This window comes from Cibotium barometz, chromosome 20, assembly GCF_041138505.1.
Source record: "Cibotium barometz isolate CiBa-2024 chromosome 20, ASM4113850v1, whole genome shotgun sequence".
Lineage (NCBI taxonomy): Eukaryota > Viridiplantae > Streptophyta > Polypodiopsida > Cyatheales > Cibotiaceae > Cibotium > Cibotium barometz.
Window position 1 is genome coordinate 31049254 of NC_141065.1, and position 22141 is coordinate 31071394.

General features: G+C 44.7%; 1 protein-coding gene across 1 annotated transcript in view; it reads right to left on the bottom strand.

Annotated features, from left to right (window-relative positions):
- Positions 1–22141, bottom strand: part of LOC147627786 (riboflavin biosynthesis protein PYRR, chloroplastic-like) — a 34615-nt gene that overhangs the window by 6678 nt on the left and 5796 nt on the right. The window contains exons 2-7 of the mRNA XM_086814751.1: positions 13581–13718; positions 12393–12492; positions 12156–12281; positions 11683–11996; positions 11487–11606; positions 11122–11370 (exon numbers count right to left, since the gene is read on the bottom strand). Coding sequence (XP_086670877.1) covers positions 11122–11370; positions 11487–11606; positions 11683–11996; positions 12156–12281; positions 12393–12492; positions 13581–13718 — 1047 coding nt within the window. The remainder of the gene's footprint in view (positions 1–11121; positions 11371–11486; positions 11607–11682; positions 11997–12155; positions 12282–12392; positions 12493–13580; positions 13719–22141) is intronic.

Sequence of the window (22141 nt, forward strand, 5' to 3'; positions counted from 1 at the left end):
CTGACTCACGAACACAAGAACTACCAACCTCAGTACTGGAAAGTTCCTGCCAACTGCTGCCATCTACTAGCAAGCTATCCACCACCTGGTCTCGGAAAGCCCGCTCCTGCAGCGTATCCACACTTGAGTAGCCATTACGAGTCTGCCACTCATCACAATCCTAAGGACCTGGGAGAGAGAGTGCTGAAAGCCTGTAGACTCCATTCTCCACTCCACCTTCCCAAACCACTTGGCCTGTTGCCTTGTCCCGGAGAGCAACAAAATGCTCGTCAAACTCCACCCGTACGCCAGTCTTGCAAACCTGATGCACTGACAACAGATGAAAACCAAGTGCCGGAACATACAACACCTGGGAGGAATGCTTCCCCCCTCTGCCATCGGGAACTATCTCCATCCTGCCCTCACTGTGAACTGGGATAGTGGACGTATCCCCAGTAAGAATATGACCAGAAAGCCTGCAGAGATCCTGTAAACCGGAACGGGAAGGAGTCATGTGCCTGGAAGCACCACTATCGAGAATCCACTCCCGAGTATCCGTTGCGGAGAGTCCTCCAATCTCCTCCCTGCCTGAAGAAAATGAAACATCGGTGTCCATCACCTCCAGGTGCACAAAAGCCGGAGTCTTCATGATTGCTGAGAAGTCTTCACCCTTCTCGGTCTTCCGCTTGGGACACTGTCTCCAATAGTGGCCTTTCTCGCCACAATCATTACAAGTCCTCTCTGCCTTCAGCTTCTCGCGGTCAGCTTCGGACTTCTTCTCAGAAGACTTCTCCGATGAAGCCTTCCCTTTGCCCGAGTTACGGCCTTTCGACCGTTGGCCAATTAAGGCCTCCGAACCTCCACCCTGAGGAGGGTTCGTGAATCGTTCCTCCTGGTCCAGGACCATGGGCACAAGCTCCTCCCACGTGATGGTGCTGAGCCTGCCACTGGTAATCAACGACGAGTAGAATGCTGAGTACGAAGAGGGCAAATGTGATAGCAACGTTATGGCCATGTCCTCTGACGATATCTCCTTCCCATCCTGAAGAACTTCCTGCTGAAGAGCCTGCAGCTTATTAATATGCTCCCGCATCGTCGACGACTTTGTAGGGCTCATAACCCGCATCTGTACTTCCAAGGAAATCCTCTTCATGGGTGATACCCTGTTGTAAAGTGAGGCCAAATGCTGCCATATACCTCTGGCCAGCGTCATGTGCTTTACATGATTGATTACCTGTGGTGTGCAGTTGAGGAAAATAAACGAACGGACCTTGGCGTTAACACGATCCCACATCTGTGTCTGGGCCTCCCGGTCCTTTCGGATCGACGGTACCTCCCCTTCCTCTACTTCCAGCCGTGGAACACCAACAACGACGAAATCGGCGAGGTCGTAAGACTCCAGAACGGATTCCATCATCACCTTCCATATGCCGTAGTTGCTCCCGTCCAACTGACGGTCCACCGGGAACGTGGGGAGTGTCGGGATCTTCACATGTCTCTCGGCCATCTCATATAGATTTGCCATAGCGGGGATGTACTCTGAAAAGGCTGGGTGGGTGGGAACAAAGAAGAATTGATACCTGCAAGTGGCTGTCCAGCAAATCAGCCCGCCTTCCTCTTGCTTCTCCTCTTCCCGATCAGCCCAAAACAGTCCACCAATCAGCCACAAAACAGCCCCCTCTTGCTCACACAAATCCCAAGACCTATCTAGAGCCTAAGGCTCTGATACCATGTCAGAATATGCAGCGGAGATGATGACCAAATCTGGGAACACGAGCAAAAACGCAGGCAGAAAAACAGCACAAGAGAGAGAGATGTAGGCGTGTAACTTTGCTCTATATACACAAGAAGATCCCGAGGAATGATACAAATGAGGTATGGGGGCTGAGGACCTATATATACCCCCCTAGAGGGCAGTCGGCCAGCATAAGAAAAGACCCACGACTGATAAAAAGGTCCACGACTGCATAAATGCAGTCGGCCAGCAATCTGGTGCCCAAAACTGATCAAAACCAGTTGGCCAACAGCAAGAGTGCCCACGACTGATAAACATCCAGTCGGTCAGCACTGTACTGCTCTTGGCACCCTCTGGCAGCCCTCCCAAGCCTCAGAAAAATGGGAAAAAATAGGGGAAAAATACGGAGAGTGGGGAAAAATGGGAAAACACCTCATAAGGGCGGGCACACCCACAACAAAGGCCCTGGTGTATAAATCTAGACAGGAGATGACTTCTAACAATCACATCTCCATCCATATGGCACACATAAGCACGATCCCAGTTCGAAATACCAGATCAACCCCCCATCCCACCACCACATTCACATCCCATCACATCCACCTTTTTCACACCCGCCGTGGTAGCCCGAGTCCAGTAGATCACAAGAACATGAGGGCCTCTTGGCAAAGCACATCTCCCATGTGGGGAAAACTCTAGCACCCCTCTTGGCCCATATGTTCAACCGGGCTCTTTCGGAAAGCTTGCCACCCACTTGGACAGTGCATAAAGCCAGAGATGCCATGGACCCCAACAATTACATGACTATTATGATTGGCCACACACTGGCCAAACTTTATGGGTCAATACTTGAGATGGAGCTCAACAAACTAGCAAAGAGACGTGGGCATATAGCATCAAGGCAAGCAAGCTTCCACACGTCATTCTCCACTTTGGATCACATCTTCACCCTCCAAGCCATCATAGAGGAGGCTAGAGCATGACACCGAAGGGTTTACTATTGCTTTGTGGATTTCCACAAAGCCTTTGATATGGGGCCTTGAACCAGACTAATATAGAGACTCCAAGATTTGGGAGTACCATCAAACATGATCTAGGGGATCGTTGCATTATATGAGTCGGTTATAGGGTGGGTGAGATGCCCAGGAGGATTATCAAAGGAGGTCTCCAGTACCATCGGAGTGAAGCAAGGATGCCCATTGTCACCCACTCTCTTTGGCCTCTATATCGACAAGATTTCAAACTTCATTGATAGAGGAAGGGGAGCAGGCGTATCACTCTAGCACACATCCTTGTTTCCATGCTGCTTAATGTTGATGACATTGTGCTTATTGCAGATTCTCAAGAGGCATCTTGACACATTACAGGAGTTGCTGAATCTCGTAGTAAACCTTGGAAAATGGGATTCAGCACATCCTCTCTTTTCACATCTCGAGTAAGTTTCACCTACATGGGCAGCCCAGTGGAGATTGTACACTCATATGTGTGCTTGGGAGTCACTTATACTAGTAACTAGACTAGTCTGTAGGGATGAAAGAGTGCACGAGATGAAGGCCGGATGCAATGGCTTGAAGCCTTGAGCAAGAGAAATGGAGCGTGAGCCTCTATGAGGGTGAGCGTGGAGATTCGAAAATCAGAGAGAGAGAGAAAACGTACGATTCTTGGAGTTGGGGTAATGCTTGTGTGCTTTAGAAGCCCACTTACCCTTTTTTATTGTTGTGGCCTTTGGGCCTTTAAAAATAGTCCTAGGCCAAGTTCAATGTGAACTTGGCCAAGACTTTAAAAGTATACATTGAGCCTTATAAAAGGCTATATACAAATACAAGGGAGGCATTTAGCCTTTAACCCAACAACCTCCCACTTAAAGGCATAAATGGCGCCTTTCAGCTATGTAACTCCCACCATCTGTATGCATAGCTGATGTTGTGCTTTGGGTAAGCACTTAGTGAGAGCATCTGCAGGGTTTTGTGACGTATGGACTTTAACCATAGTGAGAAGTCCATCCTCAAGCACCTCTCGAATGAAGTGATAACGCACATCAATATGCTTTGTGCGCGCATGAAACATGGCATTCTTTGCCAGACATATGGCACTCTGGCTATCACAACCAAGCATAGGTGCCTTGTCAGGCAAACCAAACTCCCTGCATAAACGTGCCAACCATATGGCTTCCTTGGAAGCCTCAGTGGCTGAAATATATTCAGCCTCTGTAGTAGACAGTGCAACTATTTTTTGTAGTCTAGAGCACCATGAGACGGCACCTCCTGCAAGAGTAAACACATAACCACTTGTGGATTTGCGTGTATCCACATCACCTGCCATGTCAGAGTCACAAAATCCCTTCAACTCCAAAGGACCCTTACCATAACAGAGGCATTTGTTTTTAGTCCCTTTCAAGTACCTCATAATGGACTTTATTGCATCCCAATGCAATTTGCCTGGATTAGCCATAAAACGGCTCACAACTCCCACTGCATGGGCTATGTCAGGCCTAGTAGCAACCATAGCATACATAAGTGAACCACAAGCTGATGCATAAGGAACACTTTGCATCTCATTGGTTGCCGTGTCAGACTTGGGACAATCTTCCTTGGAGAATTTCACATGTGGCTGTAATGGCACACTAAGTGGCTTTGCATCAGCCATGTTAAACCTGTCCAGCACCTTTTCAATGTATTTTTCTTGCGACAAATACAATATGCGCTGGTCTCTTTGCCTTCTAATTCTCACTCCAAGAACATGCTCTGCTGCCCCAAGGTCTTTCATAGAAAACGCAGATTTCAGCTGTTGCTTAAGAGCATCAACAGTGCCTCTTTTCTTACCAGCAATCAGCATATCATCGACATAGAGCACAAGAATGATAGGGCTGCCATCCTCATCAAGTTTTGTATACAAACAGTGATCTGCATGGCTTCTTTTGTAACCATGTTTGAGCATAAACGCATCAAACTTTTTGTACCACTGTCTAGAAGCTTGCTTCAGCCCGTATAAGCTTCTATTGAGCTTACATACCATGTGTTCCTTTCCGGGAATCACAAAACCCTCGGGCTGTTTCATATAAAGCTCTTCCTCAACATCACCATGCAAAAAAGCTGTATGTACATCCATTTGGTCTAATTCCAAATCAAGGACAGCCGCTATGGCAAACAAGACACGCAAAGTGGTCATCTTCACAACAGGAGAGAACACTTCCTGAAAGTCTATGCCTTTTGTTTGCGCATATCCCTTTGCAACCAGCCTTGCTTTATACTTGGGTTTTGCATCAACTGTCTTGATTTTATACACCCATTTGTTAGGAATGGCCTTCCTACCTTTGGGCAATTCAACCAAGTCCCAAGTATCATTAGCATGCAAAGCTTTAACCTCTTCCTCCATAGCAAGCTCCCACTTGCTACTGTGCTCACATGTCTTTGCCTCCTTGTAAGTAAGAGGCTCCCCCTCATCTGTCAACATAATGTAATGCAAAGAGGGATCGTATCTACTCACATTCCGTCTTGGACGAGTAGAACGCCTCACCCAATGATCCACATTATCCGGAAATGGGTTTACATCAGGTGGGATAACACCATCATCAAGTATGGGCTGCTGTCCATCAATTTCAGCACCATTTTCAGCATTGATAGGCTGCTGTCCAAGCCCTTCAGGAGCCTCATTTTGCTGTCCAACATCATCTGGCTCAAACACCACTGGCTCATCAACATTTTCAGTCATATGTGGTGCATCCTGAGGGTCTAAAAGAGGCCTAATAGGTGGCTGTACATACTGAAATTTGACCTTTTTATGGTCACCATGAGAGGCACAATTGTGTTTAAGCAGCTTTGCCTCATTAAACACAACATCCCGGCTGCGTACAACCTTTCTGAGTGAAGGTAACCAAATCCTGTAACCCATTTCGCCTTCTTCACCATATCCCATGAAGAGGCCTTTAATGGACTTGGCATCGAGTTTACTTCTCAACTCAGGTCTAATATGTACAAAAGCTTCACAGCCAAAGACGCGTAAGTGATCATATGAAGCAGGTTTGCCAGACCAAACCTCTTCAGGGATGTCACCTTTGATAGACATGTGAGGGGATCGATTGCATATGTGTACTGCAGTTTTCAAAGCCTCTCCCCAAAAACCATGTGGGAGATTAGCTGTGGACAGCATGCATCTCACCCTCTCACAAAGTGTCCTATTGTATCTTTCAGCCACACCATTAGAAGAGGGGCTGTATGGAACAGTAAGCTCCCTCTTAATGCCTAAATTTTCACAAAATCTCGTAAATTCAGCACTTGTGAACTCCCCCCCATTGTCTGTACGCAAGCATTTCAGCTTTCTACCTGTTTGGGTGGTCACAAATGCATGAAAGCGCTTAAACGCAGCAAAGGCTTCATCCTTAGATTTAATCAAAGAAACCCAAATTTTTCTAGAATGGTCATCCACAAAAGAGACAAAATAATTTGCACCCCCCATAGACTTGGCGGGCATGCTACACACATCAGAATGGACAAGATGAAGCACACATGGCTTACGAGAGACACCGGAGTAATAAGAACGCTTCACTTGCTTGCCATATTGACATTCATTACAAAATTCAAGCTTTGTGCCTTTAGCATCAAGCTTATTCAAGTTACAAAGCTTCGTGAGGCCCTTTTGGCTCATATGGCCAAGCCTCTTATGCCACAATTCCATATGGGAATTAATTTCAGCCAAGGCAATAAACTTGCCCAACAAGGCCTTGCCATGCAAGCAGTAAAGTGTCCCTTTCTTTGTGCCTTTCACAATCAGCCTTGAGCCTTTAGTCATTTTCCATGATCCTCTCTCAAACAAGATGCTGTAACCATGCATATCCATCTGCCCAACAGAAAGCAGACTCTTCTTGATTCCCGGCACATATCTAACATTATTCACCATCCGTAGAAAGATGCACCGTGCCAATACCCTCAATGGAACATGCATGATTGTTTCCAAGGTATACATGGCCATGGCTGCCTGCAGTAAACGTGGAAAAACACTCCTTAATAGGAGTCACATGAAACGAGGCACCGGAATCAACAATCCAAGTCTGAGACAATGCATCGTTCACAGTCAACAAAGCATCAATGAGATCACTTTTAGTGATCTGCATATCCTGTGTATGAACATAGAGAGAGGCATCAAACTCATGGACATCATCAGCTGACAAAGTAGCACATAGAATGTCCTCTACATCTGACAGTTCCTCAATAACAACACTTGAGGCCACATTGGCATTCTCTTTGTCCTTAGAGCTGTCCTGTGCATCTACCTTGACTTCCTTCTTCTCTTTCTTTTTGTCTCCGCCATTCTTTCTTCTTTCCAATTCTGCTTTGTAGAACTTGCAATCAGGTTTCTTGTGACCTTTCCTGCCACACTGATAGCAAGTCACATCACTTTTGCCCTTGCTGGCATTTCCCCTTTCCTTACTCTTACTCTTACCTCTCTGTGCATAGGCAGTCTTCTTCTCTGTCCTGCCTCTAACCATGTTGGCTGCACTGCCTCCCTCTCCACTTGCTTTCCTCCTGATTTCCTCATTCAAGATTGAACCCCTAACACCATCAAAGGTCAGATTGGGGTTGTTAGACAACGAAACCACCAATGTTTCCCAAGAATCAGGTAACGTCATAAGCAAGAAGATAGCTTTCAGCTTATCCTCAAAGGGAGGCATGCCAGAATCCTGTAACTGTGATAAAGTACCTGTAAACAACGACAAGTGCTCTGCAGCGCTCTTGGACTCATCCAGCTGCATGCCAACAAGTTTTCGCATCAAATGCACTTGGTTGACCGGCGTTGTATTTTCATACGTTGCCTTTAACTTTGCCCATAGCTCAAAAGCAGTGACAAGACCTTTGAGATCAACCAAGATCTCGTCAGAAACGGCCATCTTTATGTACGTAATAGCCTTCTTGTTCAAAGTAGCCCATGCATCCTCAGACATGTCCCCTGGCTTCTCTGCCTCTAATGCCCTGTCACAATCCTCGAGGAAGAGGATTCCTTGAATCCTTTCCTTCCATAGGTCAAAACCTGTACCCTCAAACCGCCGGATCTCAAAGAGATTCTTCACGTCGGAGGATGACGCCATAGTTGCACAAAAGGGCTAACAATCTGAAATTTTGGGCAAAAATGCACCAAAATCGGAGTATAGCCTCACAGAAGTGTGCACTGCAGCTCTAAATGGTCACAGGAGCAATTTAAGGCAAAACGGGTCCGTTTGGGCACAAAAAATCAATTCTGAATTTTCTGCGCAGAAAATTACAGCAAGTTGATTTGTGCCTAAAAACAACAAATTTTGTTGTTTTTACCCTCAAAAGACATACATAAGGCTAATTCACAGCCTGTAGAAGCATGTAGCATGAAAAGCCCCAATTTGTAGCATCAAGTTTGCATGGAATTGAGCCACAAATGGTCATACATGAGCAAATTTGGTCAATTGTGCATAAATTATGTCAATTTGCATTTCCCTCAATGTAAATGCATCCCCCGCACGCTTATAAAAACCTGCGCAAATCTGAAATTTGCTGTAAAACTCTGTTTTGGCGACCTGTTTGCGGCAATTTCGGTGTTTTCGGGTTGTGGGAAGCAAGAGGAATCGTTCCCTCAAGTTAAAACATCAAATAAAAACCTGTGTTTTTGCTGTCATAACCTGTTTTTGCCCTAATTTCAGCCTGTTTAGGGCTGTTTTGGCACTGTAGGTACCCTAAAGTACTCCGGAAGCAAGGGGCTTCGCGATAGAAGCGCCAAATCTTGCTAAAAAACACCTGTTTTGCTGCTGTCCAGCCACCTGCACTTTCTGTTTTGTAACCCTAATATGCTCTGATACCAGTTGTAGGGATGAAAGAGTGCACGAGATGAAGGCCGGATGCAATGGCTTGAAGCCTTGAGCAAGAGAAATGGAGCGTGAGCCTCTATGAGGGTGAGCGTGGAGATTCGAAAATGAGAGAGAGAGAGAGAAAACGTACGATTCTTGGAGTTGGGGTAATGCTTGTGTGCTTTAGAAGCCCACTTACCCTTTTTTTATTGTTGTGGCCTTTGGGCCTTTAAAAATAGTCCTAGGCCAAGTTCAATGTGAACTTGGCCAAGACTTTAAAAGTATACATTGAGCCTTATAAAAGGCTATATACAAATACAAGGGAGGCATTTAGCCTTTAACCCAACATAGTCTTCTCGATGAGCCATGCTGCAGAGAGGCTAAATTGATGCAAGGGTATGCTTCTCTCGCTCTCTCAGGGAGACAATGCTTCCATGCCCATTTCAAGGAGCCGAGGACCAAGATGTGGCTATTTGACACCTTGGTCACTCCAACATTGACATATGGAGCACCCTTTTTGGGCACCTGATCTTACAACGGCCAAATGGCCAAAGATAGAGAGGCATGAGCCTTGAGGTCATGATGCTCTCCCGTATGATACACAGCAACCATCGGTCCCACGTGATATTATCCTAGTAGAGTTTGCTACAGCACCCATGGTAGTAAAGGCACTCTTCCACACAGTGACATACACTCACAAGATCAGTGCCATGGCCCCCTGGGGCTCCCCCTACAGTCCTCCCAACAGCTAGCAGCAAATGGGCACAAGTCATGGTATAGCTAAGTATGCACCTGGTTCACGAGGCAGGGACTCAAGATGGATTGCCTCCGCCACTCCAATATGAACCGAACTCCCCATTCATCATACTCTCTCAAGATACTTGGATCACAACACATAAGCCACTCTCACACAAACGACAGTACTACATGGACACTTTCATGAGGCTTATTACAGAGGCTGGTTTCATACTAAGGACCAGATATCTTGACATATACATGTCACATGCCATGCGGATTGCAGTGGGCCAGCAACGGGCGTCATCGCACTACCTGAGGATAGAGACAGGGAGAGCCATGCAGATACCTTGTGAGGAGAGGATATGCACTAATGTGCCAATGGAAGGTCGAGTCAAAGGAGCACTTCATATGCAGTTGCACCATATATTACGAGTTTCAAGGGAGGTTCCACTGTCTCTTCAAAGAGGGGTTTGGACCTTTATCTAGGATCATGGATTACAAAGATCAACGATGCCTAGGCCTCTTCCTACTAGAGCTTCATCCCCACAGAAACTCGTTGATTAGGGAATCAAGACTCTGTGGGAGACATCCACCCCGGCCCCAGGCGACCATCACTAAGTTCTTCTGACCACAAGAGGACGCCACACCAACCATGGATGACATACCCGATAGCCTTATTGAGCCACACATTCTGGAGTGCCCCAACCTACCGCCAGACCCCCCTCTTATTATCTAGATCGAGCCATAGCACTACAACAAGCCCAACATCCTAGACAACAAATCTGCAAAGCCTACTACAAGCTAACCCCATGCTTGATATCCTTGATGGCCCCCTCCTCCTACCGAGGGGTTAGCTCCATAGGTTGTATGATGATGATGGTCCCCTTTTTGTATCATATGGCTTGGATTTGATATTCCCAGCTCATAGCTCTCATCTTCGTTTTCTTTTGTACCATGAGACGAGATTACATTGACACTATTGTATCACTTTTGGTCTCATAGACCCATTGGTCTTTTGAAGACGTTTAATATAACTCTCTCTCTCTCTCTCTCTCTCTCTCTCTCTCTCTCTCACCCACCACACATGCACAGTGTGGCTCTCCATCAACCATCTTAGATCTGCACCTGTGCGACTGAGAACATCAGATGATACGCAAGGATGATAGCTTTGCACTTACCCCACTGGCATGGTTGGTGAGATTATGGTGATATGCTGCCAAAGGTTTACAGGCTATGTGACTGTCACTTTGGTTTACTAGAGTTATGGCATAGCTATAACGCTAGCTTATATAGTCAGGTTCACACTATGGACCAACCTTGTATAATTTAATAGGAGAATACTTTCCCTGATAGTATATACTCTTATCTTTATGTTATGATTATAGAAAAGTGAAGACGAAAGAAGAAAATTCAACCATCCATCTCTCGTGTGTACTTGTGTACTGTGTGTGTGTGTGTGAAGAGGAGCTCAAGCTCACCCTCTCCCCGGTATTCTTCTCAAGCGCCCACCTCAGCTTTTTCGTGTACCCTTCCACCACCTCATCTCCTGCCCACCGTCCCCCCCTAGTCCTTCGCCACCCTCTATTCCACCTCCGCCTGTTTCCCCGCCCCCTTTTTTGCCTTCCCCCCTCTTTTTCCGTGCCCTCCCATTCCAACACGTTTCAGTGTTTGGGTTGCAGCTATCCCGAAGAGTGCCGGCTCCCTTTGGTCTTCACCCCTTCAGGAGGACTCCATGGCAACCGCTCCCTGATTTCCCTCAGGCTTCTCGTGCTTCACACCTCAATCCCCTTCTTTCATTCTTAAAACATTCACATATCTTAAGAGATCTTACATCAAACAAATAAATTCATCAAAATAAAACCTGGTAGTAATGCTCAATAGTCTTCCATAGCGTTGGCTTGCCATTGGAGCTGAGAACAGTTACAGAATGCGGCGAAAAGTTTGAGAAGGCACCATATGCATCCCATGTCTTATAAAACGATATAATGGTTGGCTTTTCTGGAGAAAGTACTGCTTCTCTGATACTTAAATCGTCGGTCCCTTTTGGGATTGGAGGATTCAGATTAGGTATTGGTTGAAGGAACCCGGAAATCAGCATGTCAGGACCAACCTGAAGCATTCCACCAAAATAGAAATGTGGAACAAAGTCCTCTGTTTAATACTAAACTTCCCAATTATCATTTAGACAGCGTCCAACTTGACTCTTAAAATTACGAGCACTTGTACCTGCTCAAAAGAGACATCTGTAAGGTTCAATGCCTGGGTCATTTCTACCATTCCCATTTCTCCAACAGGAGAAGGGGCGGTCACGCCTCCGATTATCTTGGGAGCAATAAAAGATATCACCTGTAATATAGAAGGTCAGAAGACAGACAAAAAACCAGTATCACCTTGATAAACAAAGGCTGTTTCATACACTTACTTTGTGAATGACTCCAGATGTGATCGCAGGTGCAGCCAGTGTGCCCCCACATTCCCACAAGACACTAAGAAAACCTCGATCGTAGCAATAGTCCACCACCGCTTTCGGTGTCAAAAAATCAAACTCCACAATTTCTACTCCTTTTTTCTCTAGTCTGTGTTGAAAATCCTTTCGTGCCCCCCTTTGTGTCATGACTATGGTTGGTGTGTTAGACACATCCCAGAGGTTAGCATCCTCAGGTAAATGTAGGCATCGTGACATGACTATCCGCACTGGTAAGTGTCCACCATCTCTCCTTGTTGTCAATCTTGGGTCTGCAAAAAAAGGGGGAAAAAAGAGAAAAGAACATTCTGAATGAGAATAGTAAAAGCTCTGAATATGGTTGTAAAATTTTTGTGTCTGTACGCATGCATGCATGTCTGTATGTATGCGTCATGGAAGCACTTGTACACGAGCTAAAGCATAGCACTCACTGTCACGACGAACTGTATTTCCTCCAACTATAATCGCATCACTTCTTCCACGAGTTGAAAACACTCGCTGCCGTGACATCTTGCTACTCACCCAGGCTGCATGTCCGGTGCTAGCAGCAATTTTTCCTATACCAGATTCAAAAAAATAGTGTTACTCAAAGGAGATCCCAAAAAAAAAGTTGCCAGGCTTAATATTACAGTTCCTTCTGAAAACCTGTTTGCTAGATTGAAGCGTACCATCAAGTGTCATTGCATACTTCAAAGTGGAAAATGGGACTCTAAATGCAGCCCTGTAAAAAAGAGGTGCATTGACTTCCTCACAAGCCTTCAAAGCTTCCTGGATTAAAAAATCAGCTATCTCATAAATCGGGACCTCTCATCAAAAGCTATGATAAGCAACATTGGCAAAATGTAAGACTTTCTGTAATATGCTTCAGCTTGGGGCACACAAGCTTAATTAGTCATGAACAATAAGGAGGTGAAACAAGGAGGAAAAGACGAAAACAGTGACAACAGCTAGCAGGAAAATATGCCCTGTACATATCTAGTAAAGTTTTTGTGCCACAGCCCATGAGGCAAAGTAAAGCTGTGTATGGCTGTTTAGAGCTGTTATCGCCCAAAGCGATATATCAATGTGAAAAGTTCAAGCTATTTCCAAAACTTAACAAAAACCAAGGTGTGATCTTGACTCCATGAGAACCTACTCACAATGCTTCAAACCATGGACTGTATCATGCATAGCAAAGATTGCTTGCTATGACATCCTCACTCACACCATTAGCACCCAAGAGTAGGTGCAGGTTCATGTATAAGGATATGTCAAACAAATTTTCATGCAATCAAACTGAATTTCTGTCACTTCTCGGGAGTCAAAGGGCAGACTCAAAAACTATGGAGGCTAGCACTAAAGAGAACACACACGTGCGCGTGTGCACAATAGCTAGCTGGGCGAATTGCAGCGCTTTGGATAGAAAAAAACATTTGCAAACCAGCAGCAAAGGCCCAAAGTGAGCCTGAGGTCATAGAAGACATACACACTCGTGTACACATGCACCATACTAGGAAGATCTGAGAATCTACATTCAGGAATGATGACAAAAGCTGCATGGGGAGGCTATGCTATGCTCTTCACACACAGTCATCACTCTTAGCAGTCCAAAACGAAAAGTATGCTCAGTTTATGTGAGTGTGTATCACAATTATGTACCATGAGGTATGTGCTTCCCACCACAGGCCTCAAATATCTGCAGTTCTAACACATACCCACAGTTTTAACACATCACCACATGACAATGCAGGAAATATATCTATTGTCTTCTCTATTCCTTAAATAGGAATCAAGAAGATAACTGAACAAGGCAATTTTCCCCTCTAGACATAAACAAGCGAGAAAACTCTGAAACTGAGCACAAGTTCAATCTTTACCTCTAAACCTGCACCATTTCTCAAATCCTCTCCAAGAATATCCACCTTTGTATTAGCATTTCTTAGTTCCTTTATTGCTTTGCTTCGGAAATGCTGGAGTGGATGACGTAGGCCCACCACCACCCGTGAAACCCCAGCCTACCAGTCATTGTTCATGTTTAGAACCCTCATGTAAGAAACCACAAGCACACAAAAAATATGAGATTTGCTTTAACACCATAAAATGCATTGAGTATTGTACTAGGTTAAAAATATCACACAACATGATCAAACCATCACGAACACAAGCATTCTTTTAATAAGTCAAAAGCTCCAATAACCGCAAATGCACTTAATGTTCCTTTTCTCATAGTAATCAAATTTGTGATCTATGTAATCTTGCTTGATTCTTAGTTGTTCTTGCTATATTTAGCCACCTCGTGTATGACACCCTGTGTACCATACTTGATGGTGTAGATCGAGTTTATTTCAGGCATGTGTGTAGCACTTGTCACGTGCACAAGGCAGTGCCATGTCTAATCCCTGATCATATACCTCATTAGGCACCAATATTAGATGCATTTAGGGCATCTTCGTCAGCATGCATTAGGTCAGCAGCAGTTCAGCACACATATATCAGGTCCGGACTCGGCAGCAATAGAATATAGAATATTAGTCAACAGCTGTAACTCGCAGCGCCCGGGGGACTCGGGCCTTTGACACACTTGTTGATAGCATCAATGCATATTAAAACATTTAAACATGGCCACAACCTTAACACATATCCATCATCACTTTGCATAAAACATAAAAGCTGGACAAAACATCCACAAATGCTGGAACCCCCCCCTTGGAGTATTTTATTACCCAAGGAGAATAATATCATGTACAAACTTTGAGGGCCTTACTCTCCCCACGGGAGATGCCGGATTGTCCATATACAAATGCCATAACACAGCCCAACACGAGGCTACCAAGCCGGAATACAGGCTGTAGAAATGGCGAACCAACAATATAATCCATATACCTCCGTGTGGGTACTGATTCTTCCCCAAAAACCACGGGTCTTCATGCAATAGAGCTGGTACAGCAAGTACAACGCTCCATTCAACCGGTACAGCAGGTACAATGGTTGGTACAGTAGGTATGGTGGCTAGTACAAGAGGTATAGCAAGTACAAATGCTGGTACAGCATGTATAGTGGCTGGTACAACAGGTACAGTGGCTGGTACAGCCGATACAATGGCTGGTACAATGGGTGGTACAACAGGTGCAACAAGTACAAGGGCTAGTACAGCCAATATAATGGCTGGTACAGGTACAAGGACTGGTACAACAAGTACAATGGCTAGAAATCATAATAAATGATTAAATACCCTTGCCTTCAGTATTTCTTCGCGATGGAAGCCTCCAAAACAGTCCCCAACAGCCGGTATTCTTCATGGGCAGCCTTCAAGAGAGAGAGAAAGAGAGTAGCCATCATTAGGGCACCCTGTAACGGTGGTAGAGGCTAGTGTGCAGCAAGACAGCCTCTATTAATGAAGAGAGAGGACTCCAATTTATAGATTTGGGCCTTCCACGAGCTAAAATGGCAAGAGAAGGCTACAATGACAAGTGGTGAGCCACACAATAGCTGAAGTGACAAGTGTGAGCCACTTGTCTCACTTTGATCCACTGTCTAACAAGTGTCAGGCCACTTGTCTCGCTTTGGTCCACTTTCTTACCACATGTCCCAATCTAAGAGATGGGTCCTTCCCTAAACTTTATCTCTAAAAATATCCGAACTCGTACACATTCTGCCATAGACACTTTGCCAACTCTTGGTATCTGCTCAATTCCAAATGTAATGACGCGAACAGAATTTCCATCGGAGCCGGGCCAAAAATAGCAACTCTCCTAAATTTTAGGAGTGTGGTCCTTTGTATTCTAGGATAATCCCCCATTCCCAAAGCTTGTACTTTCCAAATATTTAGACATCCTGGAGTCCACCATACCTCTTTCATACTGGAAAATGTCCAGGCTGGTGACATCCTTCCCAGCTTCTTAAAAGTTATCCGCAACTTTAATTTTCAAGCCATATATTCAAGATATAATCATGTCCCATCGAGTGGGCGAGACGAGACAGTCTCAAAAATCCAATATAACTGAAGAATCCATGTCCCAAAGAAATGGGTGAGACTAAATAAGTCTCTATAATAGCAAATATTAAAATCATGTCCCAAAATAAATGGGCGAGAATTCCGTGGAAGATATGCTAGACACAAGCACAAGGCACAAGAGCCAATTGTGTCTCAATCACCAATATCAATGAGATAACCATATGCCAATGAAAATCACCAACCAAGTGCTAAGAGCTTTTGTTTGCCAAGTTGGTCATGAAGCCAAAAGAAATATCTCGTCACCATATCCTTAAGATATCCTAAGATATACCTCCATATAGCTTGCCTGTAAGCTTGATAATATAATCCACAATATCCATATGGATTGAGTGCTAAATGTATGCACATAAAGCCAACCCCATACTTACAAGATAAATTTTGTGAATTCATAAATCCTTAGATCAACAAGTTGGCTACTGCTCATGCTCTTGCTTCATAAGCTATGAAGTGGTTGGCCATGCTTAACAGCAATGATGGTAAGTGTGGTCCCCACTTGAGATCTTTTCTCTTCCTTATTGATAAAAGGAAGCCTACGCTCTGATACCAATGTAACTCGCGGCGCCCGGGGAGCTAGGGCCTTTGACACACTTGTTGATACCATCAATGCATATTAAAGCATTTAAACATGGCCACAACCTTAACACATATCCATCATCACTTTACATAAAACATAAAAGCTGGACAAAATATCCACAAATGCTGAAAATGGAGCTTGAACGTGTGACACCGCATAGAGGCCGGAATGGGCCGATCCCCCCCCTTGGAGTATTTTATTACCCAAGGAGAATAATATCATGTACAAACTTTGAGGGCCTTACTCTCCCCACGGGAGATGCCGGATTGTCCATATACAAATGCCATAACACAGCCCAACACGAGGCTACCAAGCCGGAACACAGGCTGTAGAAATGGCGAACCAACAATATAATCCATATACCTCCGTGTGGGTACTGATTCTTCCCCAAAAACCATGGGTCTTCATGCAATAGAGCTGGTACAGCAAGTACAACGCTCCATTCAGTCGGTACAATAAGTACAATGGCTGGTACAGTAGGTACGGTGGCTGGTACAACAAGTATAGCAAGTACAAATGCTGGTACAACATGTATAGTGGTTGGTACAACAGGTACAATGGCTGGTACAACCAATACAATGGTTGGTACAGCTGGTACAATGGGTGATACAACAGGTACAATAAGTACAAAGACTGGTACAGCCAGTATAATGGCTCGTACAATAGGTACAAGGACTGGTACAACAAGTACAATGGCTAGAAATCATAATAAATGATTAAATACCCTTGCCTTTAGTATTTCTTCGCGATGAAAGCCTCCAAAACAGTCCCCAACAGCCGATATTCTTCATGGGCAGCCTTCAAGAGAGAGAGAAAGAGAGTAGCCATCATTAGGGCAACCTGTAACGGTGGTAGAGGCTAGTGTGCAGCAAGAGAGCCTCTATTAATGAAGAGAGAGGACTCCAATTTATAGATTTGGGCCTTCCATGAGCTAAAATGGCAAGAGAAGGCTACAATGACAAGAGGAGAGCCACACAATAGCTGAAGTGACAAGTGTGAGCCACTTGTCTCACTTTGATCCACTTTCTAACAAGTGTCAGGCCACTTGTCTCGCTTTGGTCCACTTTCTTGCCACATGTCCCAATCTAAGAGATGGGTCCTTCCCTAAACTTTATCTCTAAAAATATCCCAACTGGTAGACATTCTGTCATAGGCACTTTGCCAACTCTTGGTATCTGCTCAATTCCAAATGTAATGACGCGAACAGAATTTCCATCGGAGCCGGGCCAAAAATAGCAACTCTCCTAAATTTTAGGAGTGTGGTCCTTTGTATTCTAGGATAATCCCCCATTCCCAAAGCTTGTACTTTCCAAATATTTAGACATCCTGGAGTCCACCATACCTCTTTCATACTGGAAAATGTCCAGGCTGGTGACAACAACATTGTGTGAGAGTCAGCAGCATTTATCATTATGGTAAAGAGTTTGGCATTTTATGTCACACATATCATGTTAGCATCAGTAGAAGTAGTCAGTAGCCCTTTTGGGTCAGTATACATGTAACCTTTTTCTATGTACATAATACAATATATTATATTGGAAAACCTTTCTCTCTCTCTCTCTCTCTCTCTCTCTCTCTCTCTCTCTCTCTCTCTCAAGCGTTCTACGTTAATGTTCCTACAAGGTGCTTAAAAGCTGCGATTAAGGCATGAAGGCTTCCGCTATGTCACACTGGTATCAGAGCATTAAGTGCAACAACATCACCAAGCACTGCAAGTCCCACAGTTTCACATCAGAATATACAAAGTTCCAATACCCAGACTAGTGGTCATTCTTCCTTGACTAGTTCCCACACCCACCCTACCTTCATCACGTGAGCACCAACCTCCACCCCAAGGGCATCATACTGGCATTGTTGTTGTAAGCCCAACGTGGCGTGCAGTGACAAACTCAACCACGCGTCCAAGAGGTAAAGATAGAGAGAGAAGGGAGAAAGAAGGGAGTAGGGATCTTGCACAATACACCACACTGAGCGGGGAACAGGCCCCGCCCCCTTTCAGGAATTTATTCAAGAACAATCCACGGGCACACTGGCCAGGATCAATACATTCAATGAATACAAAACAAACAAAAATGTTGAAGTAGAATCCAAGTCGATGTCGAGGCACAAGATCTCTGATGCTGAGCACACCACTGGGATGACCCACAAGAAACTCTCACCAGATCTAATATCCAAATTCACATCCAATGAATCCAAGTCCAAGTTCCAAGTCCAAGTCCAAGTCCAAGTTCCAAGTTCCAGATCCAAGTCCAAGTCCATATCCAAGTCCAAGTTCCAATCCAAGTTCTAGTCCAAGTCCAGAATCCAAATCCAAATCCAAATCCAAATCCAAATCCAAGTCCAAGTCGAAGTTCCAAGTTCCAAATCCAAGTCCAGGTATCACTCGCTCATCCCGTGAATAATCTCCACAACTCCTACAACCTTGTTGATGTAGGAAACCATGGAAAAGCTCTTTCTGGGCAAGAAAACTAATATAAAACCTGTTTTAATGGTTTTCGGGCAATAAAAACATCCAAAAACAGTTTTTAGGATTTTTGGAGCAATTTTAGGGTTTTTGAAATTCAGTCCGTACAGTTCCATACGGCTGTATGGATCCGTACAGTCGTACGGGCAGGTGATGACATGGCGCAACAGTTGACGGAGGCACTTTGAATCAGCGGCCAATGATGAAAAATTCCATGATTTGGTTCATGATCAAGTAGATGATGGAGAAGATGATCCCACGCTTCAACAAAGATGGCAACGCGATGAAGAGGTTCTTCTTCAACTTATGCTCAAGAGAGGCTGCTGTTCATCTGAAACATCAAACACTTCTGGACCAACATATGGTTTTAGCCAAGAAACATGGAAAACATCATGCATTGTCCAACTGGTAGGCAACTTTAACTTCATGGAGACATCACTTAACTTTTTGACTATTGGAAAAGGGCCAAAACTACGGAATGTACGCAAATAGACCCAATCCCCTTTCTTGAAGTGGATATCTCGTCTAAACTTATTTACCTGTCTGTAAACTGAATAAAGGCCAGGCTAAAAATTGAGCACCAAACTGGGTTGAGTACCAAACTCTGCGGAATTGACAGACTGATCTTCTATGCTTGCTAAGTCTTTTCCAGAGATGTTGAGAATGGTAGACTCCTGACTGGTCTGGATACTGGTCTTTCTACGAAGAACATCTGCTACTAGGTTATGCTGACCAAGGATGTACTTGATCATTCCTCCAAACTGGTGGAAGAGCTGACCCTGTCTAGTGTGCTGAGTACTCCACTAGGCACTTGGCATCGTCGCGAGCCACTTCAGTGCTTGGTGGTCTGTGATGACTGTGAAAATGCGTCCATAGAGATAATAAAGGTGTCCTGCCCCCAATTGGGAATAGGTTCATGCTGACGAAACCACTGGATTCCTAAGATCATGTCACATCCCAAAAGAGGAGAGACAATGAATTCTCGCTGGAAGGAGGCCTTTTGAACTTGAAAAGAAAAATGCTGTGCCTTCTGAGAGATGCGGGTGCGGAGACCAGGTGTAAACCCATCTACCTCCAAACGATAGGGCACTAAGGTACAGCTCATGTTGGTAGCCAACTGGGGAGAGATGGCATCCTCAGAACTGCCCATGTCAAAAAGGATTATGAACTATCGGCCCTTGGCAGAGCCATAAGCTCGGATCAGGCTTTTCTGTGTGGTTGTTGCCTCACCCTCATGCTTAGCATCAAGTACTACGGATGGCATGGAATGCATAGAAGGGAAGATCTGAACCGCATTGGTGGTAGCAGGCAGGTTTGGAGAAGGAGCGGGGGATACTGCGACAACTGTGGCAGAAGGCTCTTTGGAGAATTGCTCCGCTTGTCTTTTTGGACAATCCTTCTTACCATGCCCAATGGTATGACAGAAAAAACATCTGTTTTCTAACTGATACTATCTTTGCTCCTTTGGAGGAAGATAGCCTCCAGTGATGCCTGCTTGAGCCTTTTCCTCAGGGGTCTTCTTAGGCTTGGATTCCTTACCCCCTGAACTAGAGCTAGGACTGTTGTCTGTCTTAGTGTCTTTAGAAGACGAATTACCCTTCCCCTGTTGGGTTTTGGTACTCGACTGAGATGACTGCTTGGGCTTGCCTCCGTTCATCTTCATTTCTTCATTCTGAGTAAGAGTCAGAGCCCGGTCATATGTACTTGGTTCAAAGTTACGAACTGTGAACCGAATGTAGTCCAATCCACGAATGAATTGCTCCATCTTAGCCTGCTCAGATAACCCTAACTGATGTGCTAAAGTAATAACCTTACCGGAAAACTGAAGCACTGGGGATCCGTTCTGTCTAAGTCCATAGAACTCATCTTTCAGACCGGTCATGGCCCCCCATCCCGATAACGAGATAGTATTTGCTTTATTTCTTTAGAGAGAATGACTGTGGACTGTAGATAAGCCAAACGCAAAATCTCGGAGGATCGGAGATTGGCTGAACTGTACACGGCTGTAGAAACACCTCGATGAACTGATCTCGAGCCTATGTACTCTTCCCAAGGGCATGAGGAAGGACTGCACACCTGAGGCTGAGAAAAGAAGATAGTGGACTGTTCTAAGCTATGTTAGAATGCTGTAAATGCTTATGAATGCTGTATTACCTTCACTAGAGGGCTGGTGTATGACTGGATGATGCTGAATACTGATGTAAACTGCTGTGGGACTGAAAACGCATGAAAGGGGCTGCTGGAAATCTGCAAACGCAAGACTGAATAGCTATTTTCTGGCGTGAAACTGAGGGTGGACTGAAACACTTGCGGAATTCTGATGCTGGACAGAAAACGCAGAACTGGAGGTGCTGCAGATCTGTAAACGCAGGCTGACTGTAGGCGGCTGATTCACATGCAGAAAACGCAGGTGTTTATGCTGACTTGGGGCTGATCTGATGCACTTATGGTTGGAGGGACTGCTGAAGATGCATGCGTTGGAGAACCAAGATTGGCTGAAGCAAACTCAAGCTCTCCAAGGGCTAGATGAGACTAGTCTAGTGCTAAAGGCAAGGGAACTCCTAGGGCTGAGGAGGAAAGCTCTTAGCACACTAAAGACTGAATGAGAAACTAAGCCCTATGCAAGCCTATTTATACTAACTAGAGGTTGGTCAAGTTGGCTGGTCATTTAATAAAGTTTCTATTTATAAATGACAATAAATGCTAAATAAATACTATAAAATATGGAAAAAATACCAAATAAATCCTAGTAAATTCCCTAAGGCTTCTGGGATGTTCTAAATGATGCACAGGCATATGAATGCATATTATGCAGAGTGCTTTCTGATGCAAACCCTAAGGCTTCTACTGACTCTACATGCATGAATGATTCTCTCCAAGTGGGTTAAGGGACTTGACTGACTGACTAACCTGCTAAGGCTGAGGAATGACCTACGTAGCTCGTGCCTGACTTATCCTGGACTGATAAGGATGTACAATGGGGTCACGGCGTACGACAAATATCATCCTACTGGGTTCTAATACTGTACAACTGTTGCACTGCTGATGATGAGCCAGTTTGTCACCATGCACTGAGTGCAGAGTGCATGTGACAGCATAAAAACCGTGGGCTGGCCGACTATGCAAAAAATACTAGAATAATGTCTAAAAATTAGAAAAAATAGTAAAAAAATATCTAAAATAAGATGAATGCATGGCCTCATAAATCTGGCCAGATACAGCATGAAATATGCACATATATACCCAATCTGGAGATGATAATGCCAACAGGAGGGGCAGCATTGATGATAAAGCACAGCATTTACAAGTGTTTGTTCATGAATCTTTGTCCAAGAGCTGACCGACTGCCCCTATAGCTGGCCAACCAGCACCTCAACACATATAT